Source organism: Xiphophorus hellerii, chromosome 16, assembly GCF_003331165.1.
Source record: "Xiphophorus hellerii strain 12219 chromosome 16, Xiphophorus_hellerii-4.1, whole genome shotgun sequence".
Lineage (NCBI taxonomy): Eukaryota > Metazoa > Chordata > Actinopteri > Cyprinodontiformes > Poeciliidae > Xiphophorus > Xiphophorus hellerii.
Window position 1 is genome coordinate 8,403,283 of NC_045687.1, and position 16,883 is coordinate 8,420,165.

The 16,883-nt window shown below is 36.5% G+C and overlaps 2 protein-coding genes across 3 annotated transcripts; one reads left to right on the forward strand and one right to left on the reverse strand.

Annotated features, from left to right (window-relative positions):
• The first annotated feature begins 438 nt into the window (after positions 1–438).
• Positions 439–11,554, forward strand: LOC116735790 (UNC93-like protein MFSD11). The gene is given in 14 exon segments (XM_032587885.1): positions 439–820; positions 822–866; positions 1,271–1,326; positions 1,412–1,519; positions 1,606–1,685; positions 3,035–3,131; positions 6,080–6,138; positions 6,318–6,462; positions 7,133–7,182; positions 9,062–9,127; positions 9,210–9,335; positions 9,408–9,582; positions 9,675–9,810; positions 11,321–11,554. Coding segments are annotated over 14 exon segments (1,341 nt in total). The 5' UTR covers positions 439–775; the 3' UTR covers positions 11,474–11,554.
• Positions 11,352–16,867, reverse strand: LOC116735791 (ubiquitin domain-containing protein UBFD1-like). Of its 2 annotated transcripts, XM_032587887.1 has the most exons (8): positions 16,740–16,867; positions 15,157–15,435; positions 14,842–15,050; positions 14,703–14,768; positions 14,487–14,592; positions 14,316–14,398; positions 11,917–11,959; positions 11,352–11,507 (listed from the first exon to the last, which is right to left on the reverse strand). In XM_032587887.1, exons 1-8 carry the CDS (start codon positions 16,753–16,755, stop codon positions 11,497–11,499), a joined length of 813 nt encoding a protein of 270 aa, XP_032443778.1. In that variant the 5' UTR covers positions 16,756–16,867; the 3' UTR covers positions 11,352–11,496. The 2 variants fall into 2 exon arrangements, with proteins under 2 accessions (XP_032443778.1, XP_032443777.1); XM_032587886.1 differs by lacking the exon at positions 11,352–11,507 and having other exon boundaries at positions 11,622–11,959.
• Between the last annotated feature and the right edge of the window lie 16 nt (positions 16,868–16,883).

The following is a 16,883-nucleotide window of genomic DNA, read 5'->3' on the forward strand; positions in this document are numbered from 1 at the left end:
GTTATTTTGCGCATCTTTGCACTGTAGCGGCCAAGACAGACATCGAACGATGGAACTTTTAATCTTGTTTTCCGTCTTTGAAAATATCTTGGAATTCAAAATGAAATCAGATGTTTTTGGAGATATTAAAAAAGCCATACAACTATGTCAAAGGACAGCCCACTGGGATAATATCTCAATTTCACTTCTTTGCTTTTAAACACTTTGGATTCTCAAAACTGAAAGCTAAACAAATTCACAATACACAATATTGTATAAATGTCAAATTACTTTGTAACACAATAATTGTTTTGTAATTGTTGAAGTTTTTATTCATATTTTGCAAATGGTCAGTAATTTTCATGAAGGTACGTTCCCCGTGGCCACCTCCGGACGGGCCAGCAAACACAAATTACCACAAATTACGCGGACAGAAGAAGAGGCAGAACCCAGAACTCCTGTCACGACCGTCCTCATGACGACGAAAGAAAAAGTCTGAGTGAAAAAGAAAATGAGCGGAAAAACTGCTTGTAATTAAAGTCACAAGTTGTCATGTGTACTCTGTATAATAGGAAGGAAGTGTTCTCGTGTACAGTGCTCCACTGTTGCTTTCTATTTGCATCTCCTCAGTGCTCCTCTGGTTGCGAATAAACTGTAACTAAACAGTTGGTAAACTTTGTAAAAATTGAGACATTCGGGTCCTCCAGGGTTTAAGAGTTGTAGGTGGAATTCATCGACAGAGGACGTTAAAAGCACTAATACTTATAATGTATTAGGAGGAAAAAAAGAAGACAGAATGGCAGACAGAAGGACTTACAACGTTGTGGTTTTGGGTGTAGGATTTTCTGTTCATTTTCACCGCCTTCACCACCTGTGGGAACATTGAAGTAAGTTCAAAAACTATCATCTGTTTACCATGGTGCTTTTGGTTTGTAGTGTGGATTCCTCAAATGCTGATTTTGCAGATTGAAGATGTATTTGAATTAAAACAAGGTCTCAAAAATGAAATCTTGCGTTACAAATCAACACGTGCAACTCGCAGCTATTATTTATTACTTTGTTCTGTACGGTAGCTACGCGTTTTATAAATGAAAGCATAAACAAGAAAATCAGTCTGCTGCTGTTTTTTTGTAAAGTGAAGGAAATGGAAGTCAGGGGAGTTAGTCAGGCGCTTCTCGTGTTTCTGATTTTCTTCAATGGTCAGTGAAATTATCAACAGGATGAATGGCCTGAGGCTAAATAGGCTCTGAACTGTTTTGACAACCCTAATTCATTTTTCCGCCCCTTTCAGCAAACTGTGGTGAAAAGTCTGAACAATTCAACTTTCAGCGGAAGTGGTTACCACAGGTAAAAGAAAGAAAGAAAAAGTTTATTTCACCAAATTAAAAAATGCATAAAGATGCTAACTGTATTTTCTTTACTTCTTCTGCAGTCTAGGGATCATCTATGGAGTTTTTTCGTTCTCCAATCTGGTTGCACCAACTGTTGTTACAGTTATTGGAGCGAAACTGACCATGTTTTTGAGTGGCCTACTTTACAGGTAAATTTGGCTGTGCTGAGTAGAGAAAGAGAAGTAAGGAGGACATAAATGCTTAAACATGTGGCTTATGGCTGTGCTTTGTTTAGTGGTTACATTGCAGTGTTCATCATGCCCTCTACTTGGTCATTTTACCTGACCTCTGTTCTCATCGGTATAGGAGCAGCATGTAAGTTCCCATTTCATAAATTCTCTCCCTATATTTTGGTTAGTTATAATGTGTATTGGAAGTTTTGTTATTCCTACTCCTTTGTGCAATGCACTGGTACACTTGAAGCAAATCAGACCCTCAGCTTGATGCTACCACCTCCATGCTCATCTAAACATAGTTGTGCTTATATTGACCAAACAGCTCAATTTATGTCAGCAAATTTTAGTTGCGCTTGAAAGTGTGAGTTTAAAACCTCACTTCTCCGTGGACAGAGACAGCGGTAATCTGGATTCTTTCCAGTTTTTAATAAATATGCCGCAGTCTTTTTGGCTTCCCGTCTGTTCGTAAACATCCTAACCAGTCTCCTTCCTTAGAGAGTGACAATTTGCTGCAGATGTTTGCAGCTTAGACCCAGTTGGGTGTACAAAAAGGACAATAACATGAAACACACACAAAACTGGTTTTGAAATGGACATATTGGTATTGAATATAGAAATAGAAAGGTTACCCCAGATCCTCAGATCTGTTGGAAAATTTGCAGACTGTGCTCAAATGCAAGGTCCGTCTCAAAATTACAGAAAGTTTAGAAAAACTCTCCATTGAAGAGTGGTCAAATATCCAGCCAGAATCGTCAGAAGCTTGTTTGTTGGCCACAAAAAAGTCTGTAGTCAAAATTAAACTATCTTGAAAACCTAAAATGAATTATTCCCAATAATGAGTTTATGTAAACTTTTCACCGACCCTATATTTATATAAATAAAAAGACCTGAAGCAGCTATACTTTTTGTACTTGTCTCTAAGCTTAATTGCTCTCACTGAGAATACATAGTGAAACAGCATACAGGGTATTAAGAATAGCTGAAGAAATTTAAAGCTTGTAAATAGTTCAGCATGCTTGCCTTGGGCTACTGCAGCCCATGGAAGCTCTGTTTGTCTGCGGTAAAAAATAAATAATAAAAAAAAAAGAATCAAAGTTGTGGTTAATCATGCGTACAGGGATTATTGCGCCTGGAATATGACGATGCTATAAACAGTGTATCCTGAATTAGAACTTAAATGGGTTAGGAACTGTGTCTCCAAGTAACACAGAGCATCTTAAGTTTACTCATAATGTTGGTGAAATACAGAGAAGACTGTCTACTTACTAGTTAAAGGAATAACACAAAAAAATTATTTGGAGCAGTTGTTTTAAGTTTTCTTATCTAATGCTGCCTCAAAACACTGCAGTGAGTTGCATTTTTTATCTTTTGGCCACTGAATATTTGAATGCATTACTTACTTACACACCAGCGTCATTTATCCCTTCTTGTCAGCAACTGAGGCGGTGAATATCTTTTCCCTTTTCCCTCCCTCTCTGCGTCGTGCAGTGCTCTGGACTGCGCAGGGGCACTTCCTGGTGGAAAACTCCGAAGCTTCCACCATCAACAGGAACACCGGGTTGTTCTGGGGTCTACTACAATGCAGGTAGCTACACGTTATACTCCAGGCTCAGTCAAAATGGGAATGCATGCATGCTGTAATTCTGGTCCATATTTTGAGGTTTGCTCAAAACACACAATGTTTCAGAACTTGAATTATTGTACATGGAAGAATTCATATAAGAGCAACTTTTGTTGTATTTGGAATTTAAGATTCCTCATACCAGTTTTTAATTAGTCCTCGTTATATAATGTGTTCCTAAAATTGGAGGAACTTTTATTTTTCAATGTTTTCTTAATTCTTAATGCTAAGTCTCTACATTTATCCAGGACTTAATTGTACTCAAGCTTATACTCAGAATTCCTGTCCAGAACACATTACGTCTCGGCAGGATATATTCCTTTGCTCTTCATTTACCATAATCAGATTTTAATAAAAACACGTTGCTGCCGTTAGTCTCTCTCTCTCTGTTAAAACTAAACACATCAAAGCTCCTTAAAAGCACAGCAAGCAAGACTTGGCCCTTTTCGTTTCTTGGATTTGGCCATTTCTCATGCACGCTGGCTTGGACAGCTAATTTGTGTTTGCTCCAATTTGCAAATTGAATTAGTATTATAATTACATTGGCTGTCACCTGTGCCAAAGCTCCCAATAGGGCCATGCTAATCTGACTCTGCAGGGATGATCACGGCCGTAATAAACTTATGATTCAGTCGCTCACAGGCTGCAAACACAAACACAGAATGTCACTGTTAGCAGTCACGAATAGCCTCTGCTTCTCCTCACCTGGGTTCTTGGAAGGAGACCATATGTATACTGATATTTAATCAAAGACAGAAATAGATCTAGATATTTAATGGAACTTTTTCTTTTTCTTTGAAACCTCGCTTATTTATGTGAAAACCTCACCACGGGCAGAAATTCATTATTTCTAAAAAATAAAATTAATGTAGGTAACATTTTCTACCACTCAAACATAATTTTTCGAATGGTTCACTTAACATCTTGCTCATAGGTGGGTTTTTTTTTTAATTACACTAATCCACCAAGTGGAAAAACCTCAATTAAAGGTCACAGCTTTTTAAGCTCCAAAAAGCAGAAAAGAGGCTTGATGCATACAGATTATGGGTTATGTTTAAAGGTTAAAATGCTTAAAACTTACACAGACCGGCTATAATTATCATGAAAGTTGATGAGATTTTTCTCATTCTTAAATTGGCTGCATAATTATTAAGATATCCATGAGAACAAGGAAGTCATATTATTTAATCACAGCTTGCTGCCTTAAAAGCACCTTGCAAAAATGAAGAAAAAAAAAAAGTCATTATAAAACAAGCAGAAGAGAAAGAAAAAAAAAATCTAATTACTTGGAAAAATTATAGAATCCCCTATAATTTCCGCTTTTTTTTTTACATTTTGAGAAAATACAAACTAAATGGTTAAGATTGTTAGAAAGAAACAACACAGCAGATCAAGAAATACATCAAAGCATCGACTTAAAGAAACATTCCTTGAAACAATTGAGAACTTCTTTTTTTTGAGTTTAAGTCATAGTAAGTTAATCAGTTGTAGGTTGAGCAAAACAAGCTCAGACCAGGATACCACCGCTTCAACGTTTGAGAGATGGTACAGAGCTAAAGCTGGTATGCAGTGTTTCACTTCCTCCTAACAACATATCTTTTTTAAACCAGACAGCTCAGTTCTCATGGTTACAATTCATAAAACATTTCTAAAGCTCCTTCAGGCATAACCACATGATATTAAATAGAGAACAACCTTCTTTTCCAGATGAATAGTTGTTTTTTTTCCTCTAGCAGGTCTAAGTTGAACACTGTTGTTTAGTCGTCTCATAAAAATTAATTGATGGACAAGAGTCCATTAAATGTCTAGGATTTTTTTTTTAACTCTAAGGAGATTCTTACCTCTTCTAAGCAAGTTAACAGTGGCTCTTAAATTCCTCTCATTTGTACACCCTGTCCAACTACTGACCGATGATTGAAGTGAAAGATTTTTTCTTTTATTCTGAAATATAATGTTGCAAATGTGTGTTGCTGAAATTCAATTAGGTTTTATGTATTCCACAATGTTTTCACATTGGGTCCCCAGACGAAGGTCGTGCATAATCTTAATCTCACTGTAGCACACAAAAGCTCAAGGCCATAACAGTACTTCAACATCTTATGCCACAAAATAAATAAATAAACAAATACATACATTTCACAAAGTCTTTCTAATATCCCCATTCCTACAAAAAATAATGTTTTACCACGGATTCGTTGAGAAGGAAACAGTGTTGGGTCTGTGAGAGCCCAGGCCTCCCCGCCCTCCTCCTTGGCAGAACTCCTGGTGAACATCAAATAAAATCAATCTTCTTAACACCAAGTCGCAATCCATTCTAGTATATTTCTAATTTTTATTTCAGCTACAAAATACATGTATTTTCCTCAGACTTGCATGCTTTTTGCTCACATGAGCATGGAGGAATAGTAGATGCATTCGTTTAAAAAAATCAATGAAGAACAGATGAGAACATGGGAAGAAAAAAAGAAAACAACTCCACCTCAAAATGACACATGGACAGACTTACTACTGCTCAGTAGCAGTTTTTGCATGATAGCAGCTGATGTGTTACATTATGGGACTTTTCAGAGAGACAACATTTGTTCTTTTATGTAATGACAAGCAGAGGCTACATTTTACATTTCATTGTGGGGATTTCTGTGGGTGCCACGCTCCATAAACTTCACACAGAATGCTGACGCTGGGATAACATGGCATATATAGTGAATATACAGTGCTCTGTATAATATATAAAGAGCAATTGTGGGCAGTGTGGACTTGTACAGCAGGCTTGATTTAAAAGCTCCATAAAGGGAAAGTGGGCGGCATATTTATGGACGGGTGAAAACAAACAGGCCAGCTGTGCTAATGATCAGAAAGACAATAGAAGCTTTTTTTCCCCCATTCATTAATGGAGTCCCTTTCATTTGCAGCATGCTGTTTGGGAATCTTTACATTTACCTCGACTGGAACGGAAAATCAGAAATATCAGGTGAAGTCAGACTTGGCTAATTACCGTTTTGATTATAAAAGCAAAAATGTTGCACGATAATGCAAGTAAATTATCATCACACAGGATTATACGACTGGGTGGTAATTATAAATCTGTCTCAGCTCAACGGTTTTAAAATATCTGTCGCCTTTTATTAAAGCCGTTTATTTTAATCTCAGACAGCAGCAGGAGGAATATTTTTCTGTTCCTGCTGGTCTCCTCCGTCCTTGGCACGCTCAGCTTCCTGGTCTTGAGGACGAGTCATCGTGAAGAGGAGCTGCTGTCTGAAGAGGAAGGGCAGTCGCTGCTCTCAACGCGCACAACGTAAAGGACTTTTCTCCAGATAATTACACTTCTTTCCCCGTGGTCTTACAAAATCAACCAGAATGTACTGAGGTCGTCACTCAGGAATAACATAACGAATCAAAGAGGAAACAGTTGTGAATTTACTTTTTTTTTTTATCCACAAAATGATTTTCCTCCAAATTGCCAGCCTTGGATTTTCCAAGTGTTTGTCAAGATGAACGTAATGGTACTGGTTCCAAATTGCAGAAATTTGGAACCAGATTTGTCCTTCAAAAAAATTACACTGGAATTTCTTTCGTCCAGGTTTTGTATCTTCGACCTAGTCGAGCCCAGTGACGGCACTCAAGAAGAGTAGGCTGCAATCAGGCAGATCCTGGCCAGCTAAGATGGAGAACTGTTGAGGGCAAGAAAGGCCCTCAATATGATTTTTTTTCAGGCGTGTTTTAATTTCCATGGCTGTGGACGAGGACCTGAAAAGAAAGACGACTGAAAGTCAGATGAGAAGTATTTATGCACAAAAGCTTTTCCAATGGCATGTAAAGAAACTGAGCTGAATTAAAGATGTAGTTCACTTCATGGTTCCTCTGGAGTAAATCAATGCATTTCTCTGTGTGGCTGAGTAATTGATTTCTAGTGATCATTTTGAGCATTGCAGAAGTTTGACATCAATGTCTCTTCTGCTGTTTAGGTACAAGAACAGAGCCAACACCGCTCTTCAGGATACCAAAACAGAGTTCCGTAAGTTTTTATTTAGACTGTATTTAAATATTACACTGGATCAAAAATGCAGTAAAAGATGACACTTTTACTGCATTTCTGATCCTGAGCTCAAATGATGAAAACCCTTGCTTACAGTGCTCTCCACAAATATTTGAAACCCAGGTAAAAATGTTTTTAAGAAATCCAAAAATAAAAATATCTTTTCTTGCAAAGACATAACCTGACACTTAATAAAACTGCTGCATTTCTCTTACAGTGAGCTTGCCATTTGTTTCAATTGCAGCAAAATAAACCTTTATCTTCATGCAGTCTTCTTTGCAAAAGCATAAGTTGTTTTAAAACTGTTTAATCATATTTGACCGTGATTTCTCTTCTCTTGCCCATTTTGAAGCTAAGAGAAATTGACTTTGTATGAACCTCTGTCAGTATTTATACCCCAGGGAAGCAGGAGGTTATGGCCGGGTTACTTGCTAATCTGATTCATTAAAAACACAAACAGGCTTGAGTTGTATAGTTATTGTTGGAGGTGCAAATGGTTGTGCTAAAATGATTTCTTTCTTAACTTTACACTTTCTTTCTTGTTGAATATGCACTTAAATCAAAGGTTGGAATATTATGTTATAGCCTACACATTTATAAGACTGCTGACTTGACAGTTGTCCAGACGACAGTCATAAAAAGTTATTGATAGAGAAGTTGACTGTTCACAAAGTTCTGTGTGCCATTATATTATTGGAAAGTTGAGTGAAAGGAAAATGTGGTAGAAAATGATCAAAATACACAAAAATAACTGAAACATATTGCTCTAGTTTTAATAAATCTGTCTAATTTATGAGGCATTATCACTATATGTGTGTTTTATAATCGAGTTGATAGTATTTACATTTATTGAGATGGACTCAATAAATACACAAGCTGCTGCATTTAGGGTCACAATGTATATAATTGTATATAATTAAATAAAGTTAATAAGGAATAAAAAAAAGAATAATTCTGAGAATATGTTAACATCTAAACCCAAACATTATTTATTTTCTTTTGTATTTCACTGAGAAACCTTTGGAGGAGTAATTCTGTTCAAATACTAAGTACAACAAAAAAAATCTTACATTTACTTAATCTTGGTGATCACTACAGTCTTCATCTTGAGCTTTGTGTTGCAAATGAGGCCCAAAATGACTAATGGCATCACAACATTTCCACCCCCCACAAAAAAACTTGACATTTTCCTTTTGCTTCCTGGTGATTTGTATTTGCGTCACATCTGACTGCTTCCATTCTGCAGCTAGCAGGCAGTTTTTGTTTTTCTTCAAGTAAAACTTGCTTTCATGTGGATAAAAATCTCCCTGCTACGCGACAGAGTACACAGACAGTGCCTTAGTGTGAGTTTATCTCAGATTATCTCTCTGTTTGTCAACTGGAAACTCTGCCGCAGTTGCTCCTGCTTTCAGTGCTGCCCCGGGTTGTTTGGATGATCTGATTGCTCTTTGTCTCATGTGTATCTTGTGCACACGTAGACTTGTGTGCACCTGCCTCGAAAGATATCGGGTTTATCAAAGATGCATGCTGATTCATGTCAGAAAGGGCATCAAGGCATACATAAACAAACCTACTGGGATTTCTGCCCTAAAATCTAGATTTCTCTAACAGCCTGAATGGAAGCCTCTCCTGGGTGCTTTTCTTTCTGCATTTAAATGTGGCTCTTTGGCTCATTTCTTTTTCTCCCATCCTCTTCCAGCACAGAACTTTAATTCTAAGGAGAAAATTGGGCTTTAATGTCTGCATTTTAATCCACGCTTTGTGAAGTAGTAAACGAGGCATATTTGTTCAAAAAATATGGCTTCATTAGCAATTCAAATGAGTGCATTGGATTCTATTTTATTTTTTTCTCTTACAGAAACCATCCTGCATCTATTGAAGACAAAAACGATAATGCTCCTGAGTCCCTGCATGGTCTACAGCGGTAGGGGAAATGTAGAAAATCGTCCTGCCTCTTGTGAAATGCTTGAAGTTGGAGCTGAAAACACACTGTCCCGGTTCTCCAGGGCTTGAGCTGTCTTTCTACAGTGGAGTGTACGGAACGTGCATCGGCGCAACTGCCCACTTTGGAGAAGCAGCCAAGGGCTTCATTGGGATCTCTGGGATAGTGGTGGGCATCGGAGAAATAGTAGGTGGGTCAACGCACTGCTCACAGAGATTTAAAAACCCACGAGAGGTTCTTGAAGTATTCTTTGTCCCATCAGGTGGGGGGTTGTTTGGACTCCTGTGCAAAAACAGTCGCTTCAGACGAACCTCGGTGGTGTTTCTGGGGATGGTCGTCCATTTCGTCGCTTCCTACCTGATTTTCCTCAACATCCCAGATGACGCGCCTGTCGTCGTTGAAACCACCACAAAAAAGAATCCATTTCTAAGCCCATCGTAGGTGGTTTCTCTCATTATTTAACAGGAGGGAATTCAAGCAGTTGTTATTCATGTCATGTTATTAATAAGCATTTTGTTTTCTCCTTCAGTGCATCCATTGCCCTGCTGTGCTCCTTCCTGCTTGGACTTGGAGATAGTTGCTTCAACACGCAGCTCTACAGCATATTGGGTTATGTTTACGCCGAACAAAGCACGCCTGCCTTCGCCATCTTTAAATTCATCCAGGTAATCCTCGATTGCCAATTCTCAGACATTGTTAGCAGAGCCGAGCAAAGCTCAGTCAAAATGTTGTCCTGTCAAGTGTGAAATAAATTCAGCTGAAGCCTCATTAATAGGGATGGAAGGTGTCAGAAAGGCAAATCTTCACCTCGCCCTCTTTTCTTTGCAGCATAGTTGATCTTGAAAAAGAATTACCTCTAGGAAATTGTGATATTTTCTAAGCTTGCTTTTCAAATAGCGGAACATATTTTTCAAGGTATTATAATGAGCAAGTCTTTTAACTCTATGTCAGCATGCAGTGCTATGAAAAAAAGTATTTGTCTTCACACAAATTTCTTTCTTTTTTCTTTTAGCAGTTTGCATTTGAGAATTTTATTTCATAATGGAGAAAGCTATCCTAACATCAAATGTGAAAACCACTGCTGATAGAACAAGTCACAAAGTACTTTATCATTTTTGTCCAATAAACACTCTGCTTGAACAGTCAATTTAGAGACCAATTACATTTTTACACAGGAACGGGTTGTCGATAGATTAAATACTCATTTGAAAACTGCTTTGTGTTTATTCAGATTAGCAAAAATTAAAATTTGCTGGATGATTTTAAACACTTAATTATAATTAAAAAAACTAGACTGATTTCATCAAGCCAATTATGTTAAAATATGGGACAATTACAGTCATATTAAAAAAATTAGATTATTGAAAAGTTCATTTATTTCAGGCCATTATTCTGTTAATTATGCAGATTTTCAACTAATGAAAACACATTTAAGATTAGAATATTACATCAGGACACCAAAAAGGTAAATATTTTTAATACCGAGGTGGGCTTAGTTAAAAGTATATTTAATACGTTCTTAAATATTATTTTCAAAAGTTACATTTAATCTGACAAATGAGAAGATGCTACGTCATTCAAACAGACTTGTCTTTCTAGTCCAGTGGTTCCCAAACTTTACCACAATTTTGTCAAGACATTTTAAAAACTGTAGTAAATCTGAAAATAACATATCCATGGAAATTCTCAACTGTCATGTAATTCAAAATGGCGTCGAGGAAAAGTGATGGACTCTCACCAACCCTGACCCTAAAATTCAACATGGCTGCCTTTCACATGAAAGTTAGTGATAACCACTGTAAATAAAAAGTAAATCAATCAACCGATACATCCATTTTGGAACATGGAACTCCAACATGGTTAAGTTGGGTTTGATGTCTTTGTCAGATCCATGTTCTAACTTCAGAGCAAAGTAGAAAAAAAACAACAAAAAAAACATACATCATGCCTAGCAAACTGTTCCTAGTGCACTGTAGTTCACTTTGTCACAGCTAATTTGCACATATTTACTTTGTAATTAATGCCAAGATTTCTTCTGAGTACCACTAGAGGTAGCTCAAATACCATCCGTGTAACATGTTCCACAGTTGGACAAACATGGCTACAGATGAGATGTTGCAAAGCTTGCAGTTCTTTCTTCTCATAACCAACAATAAAATTTATGTTTCCTGTTAGTCTGTGAGTGCAGCAGTGGCGTTCTTCTACAGCGGCTACCTTCTGCTAACGTGGCAGCTCCTGCTTCTGGTCATCCTCGGCTTTGCTGGAACTCTCTGCTTCTTCGTAGTTGAGAGGATACAGGAGTACTCCATGGATTCACAGGAATTTTGAAAAGCAGGATTCTGTGGTCAGAATCATTTGGGTCCTGGAAAACAAATGTAGTCCTGAAACTCAGTCTTGCATTTTTAATTTTTTTTCAAAATAATGTATCATTGTAATAAATGAAGTACCACAGCATATCAACTGCCGCAATATGTTAGAATGTTATCAGTTGTCTCTTTGGGCTTTGTTTCACTACATAGTTGCACCTAGTCCAGTGTTATGGTTAAACGTTTATATCCTCTTGTTTTATATTATACTCTACATTATTTCTAGCTCAGGTTTGTCTTAATGAAAATTCTAATATTTTATGTATCTACACCTTTTTTATGAATATAAATGATACAAAATAATGTCTGACAATCACTACTTTATGTCATGTTTGTTAATTTTGCTTTATAGTGTAAATGTTTCTTCCTTTTGGTAAATCTTTGAATAATAAAAGTTTAACTCACGTCGGAATCCTGTGACTGCTGCTTGCACAAGGCGCTCCCATTGCTGAAAATTACGCACACAAATTCTCATCTATGCATTTTAGCATGAAACCTGTCATGAATAGGGTTTGAATTAATAATATCAGGATAAATATTTAATATGCATCAAATATAAATGTCAAAAATAATATTATTTATTAAAATATCTATACATTTTAAATGTTGAGTATTTTTAAATATATGTAAATAGAGTGAAATTCAAATATAAATATTAAATGTATACCTTTAGTTGGTACAAATTAAATATACCTAACAGGTAAATTTAGCAGATGTCCAAAGTCAGACTGTGTGTTATATCAGTCTGTGTTGATCTGAGAAGATGTCAAAATGTGTTTCCCCTCCTTTATGCTTGAACTTTGACTTGACAGAAAAGTCCTTTACATCGATGTAAGAACTGTAGCTATGGTGCTCAGTGTGTTTTTAGCAAATATGTTTAATTTGAAGTGAGCATGGGTAACTCATAATGATGAACCTTAAGACCAGAAAACCATAGAAGTATCTGAATGTATTGTTCCACATCACAAAAATCATTAATCTTAATGTAATTGTTTTTAACCAAAAATCGCTTTTATTTAAATTATATATAAAATGGATGCATAATCAATATTAAAGAGTTATTCAAACACAGAAACTTGACCATCACAATATATTCTGGTGGGATGCTTAAGTTTGAATAGTCCAATCATTGCAACAAGACAGTATTTCCTATATAAAATGAGTTATGCAATTTTTTTTGTGAATAGACTAGTATATAAAAAAAATCTTAACACCAGATAGGAGATCTTATGTTTAGGGGTTCCATTCACAAGGTCTTTAGTCTAGGATGTTAGCTCTCTGTTTTATTCATTAACTGCTTCATGTGGAAATATATATAAATGTACACATTAAGTAAATATGATTTATCCTTGACCATATCTATATTTACTGGTATTATTAAAAAGACATATTTAACCTATGTAAACATTTGTAAAGACATTAAATAAATGATTATGTATATTGTGCATTATTTTAAATTAATGCATTAAATTGTGATTTTATAAAATAAATGTGATGATAGTGACCATTAGTACATTTGTCATGCTTATTACTAAGTAATATTGTGCGTTAAAACTCAGATGATTTAGTATTCAACAACACTGAAAACTGAGATGTTTATCGAGGTTGACTTTGACAAACTTACATAACCTTCTTAGCACTCTAGAAACACATACCTTGCAATTTGCTTTGCTACAACTCCTGTGATTTTTGTGAATTGTGGTCTTTTAAATTAATCTTTAATTGACCACAACATGGACCTCCAGCTTGTAGCCAGTCTCCCCAGCCGAATCACTTAATTTTAACCCCAATTTGTCAGATTTGTTTAAAAATCAATAACGCTATTAATCAAAAAGGAGCATGCACGGCTCAGTTTCAGTGAAAAGGTCAGAAGCCCACAGGTCTCACATTACTTTATAGGTAATTGAGTATTGATTAAATTATAATGAGAGAAAGCAGGTTAGTGAAATCTTAAGTCAATTGTGTCACTTACTGATATAACAAAGAACAGAAGGGTTAATGAAAGTTTACAGCATTTGGCCCCAAAATTACATCCCAGCATGATCTGTGTTATTAGTTTAGTGGAGTAACCTTGTAAGGAGTGTAGCTCAGTCTGGATAAGTCTATTACCTCAATACTGGTATGTTTAATGCCTGAGTAGTTCTAAAAGTCTCAAGCACAGAATTCAGCATATGTTCAGTCGAGTTAGAGACAATATCGACAAATAAAATATGATTCTTGTTTGTGTTTATTGAGCGTTTGTTTTAATTGAGCGTCCCCACAGCCCTTCAGCTCCACCCGACGAACACCAGCTTGATTTCCCGAAGCACCACTTCAGCCTGCCGCACCTTTGGTTGATAACTTGAACAAATGTGCACACGGGGGCTGATCTGCTTCATTTTGCCACTTCCTCACAGTCCTAATAGGTGGATCTGATTGAAATGGACTTGCAGCATACACGACTGGGGCCTTGAAAAGCGCAGCATGCGCTCTGTGTTGTCAGTTATTGTGTTTTTAGATGCGAGAGAATGAGTTTTCACTATTAGGGCTTTTATCCAGTGAGGCTGTTTTAATTTCGGAGTCTGTGTATGCCCAAGAGATTGGTTCATTTATTTAAATACTACTATTAAAATACTTTATATTTAGAAAATACAACTGAGCTCCATCCTATTCTGTAAGTAAATAAAACAATCTTACCTTCTGAACTTTTCTGGGTAGCATACCCCAAACACACATCTGCTAGCTCTGAGTATTAGATTTTTCTTTTATTTTATTTTACAGCTAAATCATAAATCTGACATGCAGGCAGCAACAACAATAGTTACCATCATGTGATAGTCCTCATGGCCTTCGATGGGTTCGGACACTACATTTTTAATAGAGCCCATTGGAACTTTCTCTGTTCTCTCTGCAAGTGAGAAAGCGTAAGCATAACTGCATTAGCATAGTCAGCATCTCCGCACCGCTGGGACCTCAGTCAGGAATCATAATGTTACCTTTTGTTCCGATCCACAACTGATCTTGCTCCAGTTTGAATGTGAGTCTTACTTTTCCTCCGGATTTGTTAAACATTCCGGATAAAGGCACTGTTGGTAATCGTTCCTGTTGGTACGACAAAGGAGCTATTAATCCCTTGTTAGTTCACTTAAAAGACAAAACATATGTTGGACAGCTGTAGCTAACTTGAATGAGCTCTAATCACCACCCCTCACCTTTGTTCCTTTGATAGATGGCATTATATCTTCTGGTTTACCTTTGTCCAGTACTTTCCTGTGTTGCTGAAGACACAATGCAGGTTTTTAAAAAATCCATACAACTTCAATATTTAACAGTGCTGTTGAAAAATCTTACCTTTTGCCTGCATAAGGGCTCTTTCTTGTTTTCCTCGGCTTTAACTTCCTGCTGAATAACCTCTTTCGGTGTGTTTACAGCTAATACATCATTTATTGTAGATCCGACCACCATTATTTTTGCCCCGTTTGTAACCTTTATGTCACGTAGCGTCTTATCCTCTGGAAGCAGTCCTTTGTACATCACTTTCTGCATTGCTGGTGGAAGACCTAAAAGCAATGTGAGAACTCCTTCAGTTATTAGTCAACAGCATTTGTTATGAAATGTTGCTGTTGACTTGTTTAAAAAGTCATTTAAACAATTTCACTCTCCTACCAGTGAGTGCATGGATCCTCTCTTTTAGCTTGGCTCCGGTACTGTCGACAGGAATTTTCAGGTCGTATTTGTTCTTGTTCCAGATAATCTTCAAGTCCACCGTCTCCTGCTTGTCGTCTGCGTCGTCGCCATTGCTAATACTAGAGTCCTGAGTTGTGGCATTTCCTGCATCTGTGAGAGATGTAGATTCTGCATCGGCCTTTTCCACATTTTCACCAAATGCCTCTGCTTCTGTTGGCTTTGCCTCAGTCTCAGTGTCCATTACGGCTCCTTCATCTCCTGCAAAAGCATCCGGTTTATATTTATTTAAATAAAATTAAACAAGAATTCCTGGAATACATTTCAGCAGAATACAGCCTATTCCAGAGAAAATGCATATGAATATAATTCTTTAAGACTAAAGAAAGAGTAAAACAAATCTTTAGTTACAAGTAACTATAGACAAAGCACTAAAGTTAGCATAATGTTATAATCAAATGTTATTAATAAAACTGGGTAAGTTTTAATTTTAGATCAAAGTGTGTGATAAATTTCTAAATCAACAACAAATAAAATGCAAAGCATGTTAATCTGAAAGGGGAGCAATAAGTCAAACAATTAAGAATATTTTAACTGATAATTAGAGCAAACACATTTGTTATCTTGTTTACTGAAATGCAGATGTCTGGTGAAACACTGAATTCAAATAGAAAATGTGATTCTGGGCCTCCTGAGTTTACTGCCTTTGATCAAACAAAACACTGAACTTTCTGCAGAACAACATCTGACTAGTTGGTTTACAATTTCACCTAAAACCAAATTAAAAACATATTATGTTGCTTAATAAAGTTTTTTTTTTATACTATACCAAAATGTTTCAAGATTCCCTTGTATCCTTTATAGTAGCAGTGTGCATATATAGTCAGTGGGACTTCATGAGAATCTATTTGAGTACTCCTCAAATGCTCATCTGAACATTTAAGGTGTGAAGATGTTTTTTTTTTTAGACAACACATTTAAGATTCTCCTAGTTTCGCTTTTTTTCTCCTCAGCCGCATTCACTCTCGAGGTCTTTCTAGCTCTTTCTATCGCTCACATTTAATGAAAGTCACCAGTTTTTTTGTACCATGAACGAAATTTTTTTTAAAAACAAAATAAACAAACGCAAATTATGCAATTATGGCAGACAAAGCAACAAAAAAACCAAACACCCCAAAACTGAGGATTTTAGCCAAAGTAGTCACATTACCGTGAGCCGTTCACGAGATTCCAGTACTTTCGTTAATTATCTTTAATTGTCTTATATAGGTAATGATAATTTACGGTCAAATGCTCACACCTGTTAATGCTTTCGACCTTAATAGCAGCTGTCGTCAAATGTAGAATAATGTAACTGATGTTAGCTATCGTTAACGTTTGCTAGCAGGACCGCTGCTGAACATTTGCAGAAAAAACGTAGCAGAGAAACGCACATTTACATCACCGTCTAATAATAACAGCATGTTTCAAAGACTAAATTAGACATATGTGACATTTTATTGCTACAACATAAACGTAAACTAAAAATGTTCTGTGTATTTGTGCTAAATTTTCTCTATACCCACCATCCTGCGTCGCCATGATGATTGTGTACAATCTGTCGGTTTGTGGCAAAGAGGATACAGGAAGCAGGATGACTCCGATGCCACTAAGAAAAGTCTAAAATAAGTTAGTTATGGTACGCCAATGAATTGATATGGATGGTAACA

What these genes read in the sequence shown, in the direction of transcription:
- LOC116735791 (XM_032587886.1), bottom strand. An exon ending in GTTGTGGATCGGAACAAAAG is followed by an intron (nt 14,399 to 14,486) that starts GTAACATTATGA and finishes TCTCACTTGCAG; the next exon opens with AGAGAACAGAGAAAGTTCCA. An exon ending in ATGAGGACTATCACATGATG is followed by an intron (nt 11,960 to 14,315) that starts GTAACTATTGTT and finishes CGTAATTTTCAG; the next exon opens with CAATGGGAGCGCCTTGTGCA.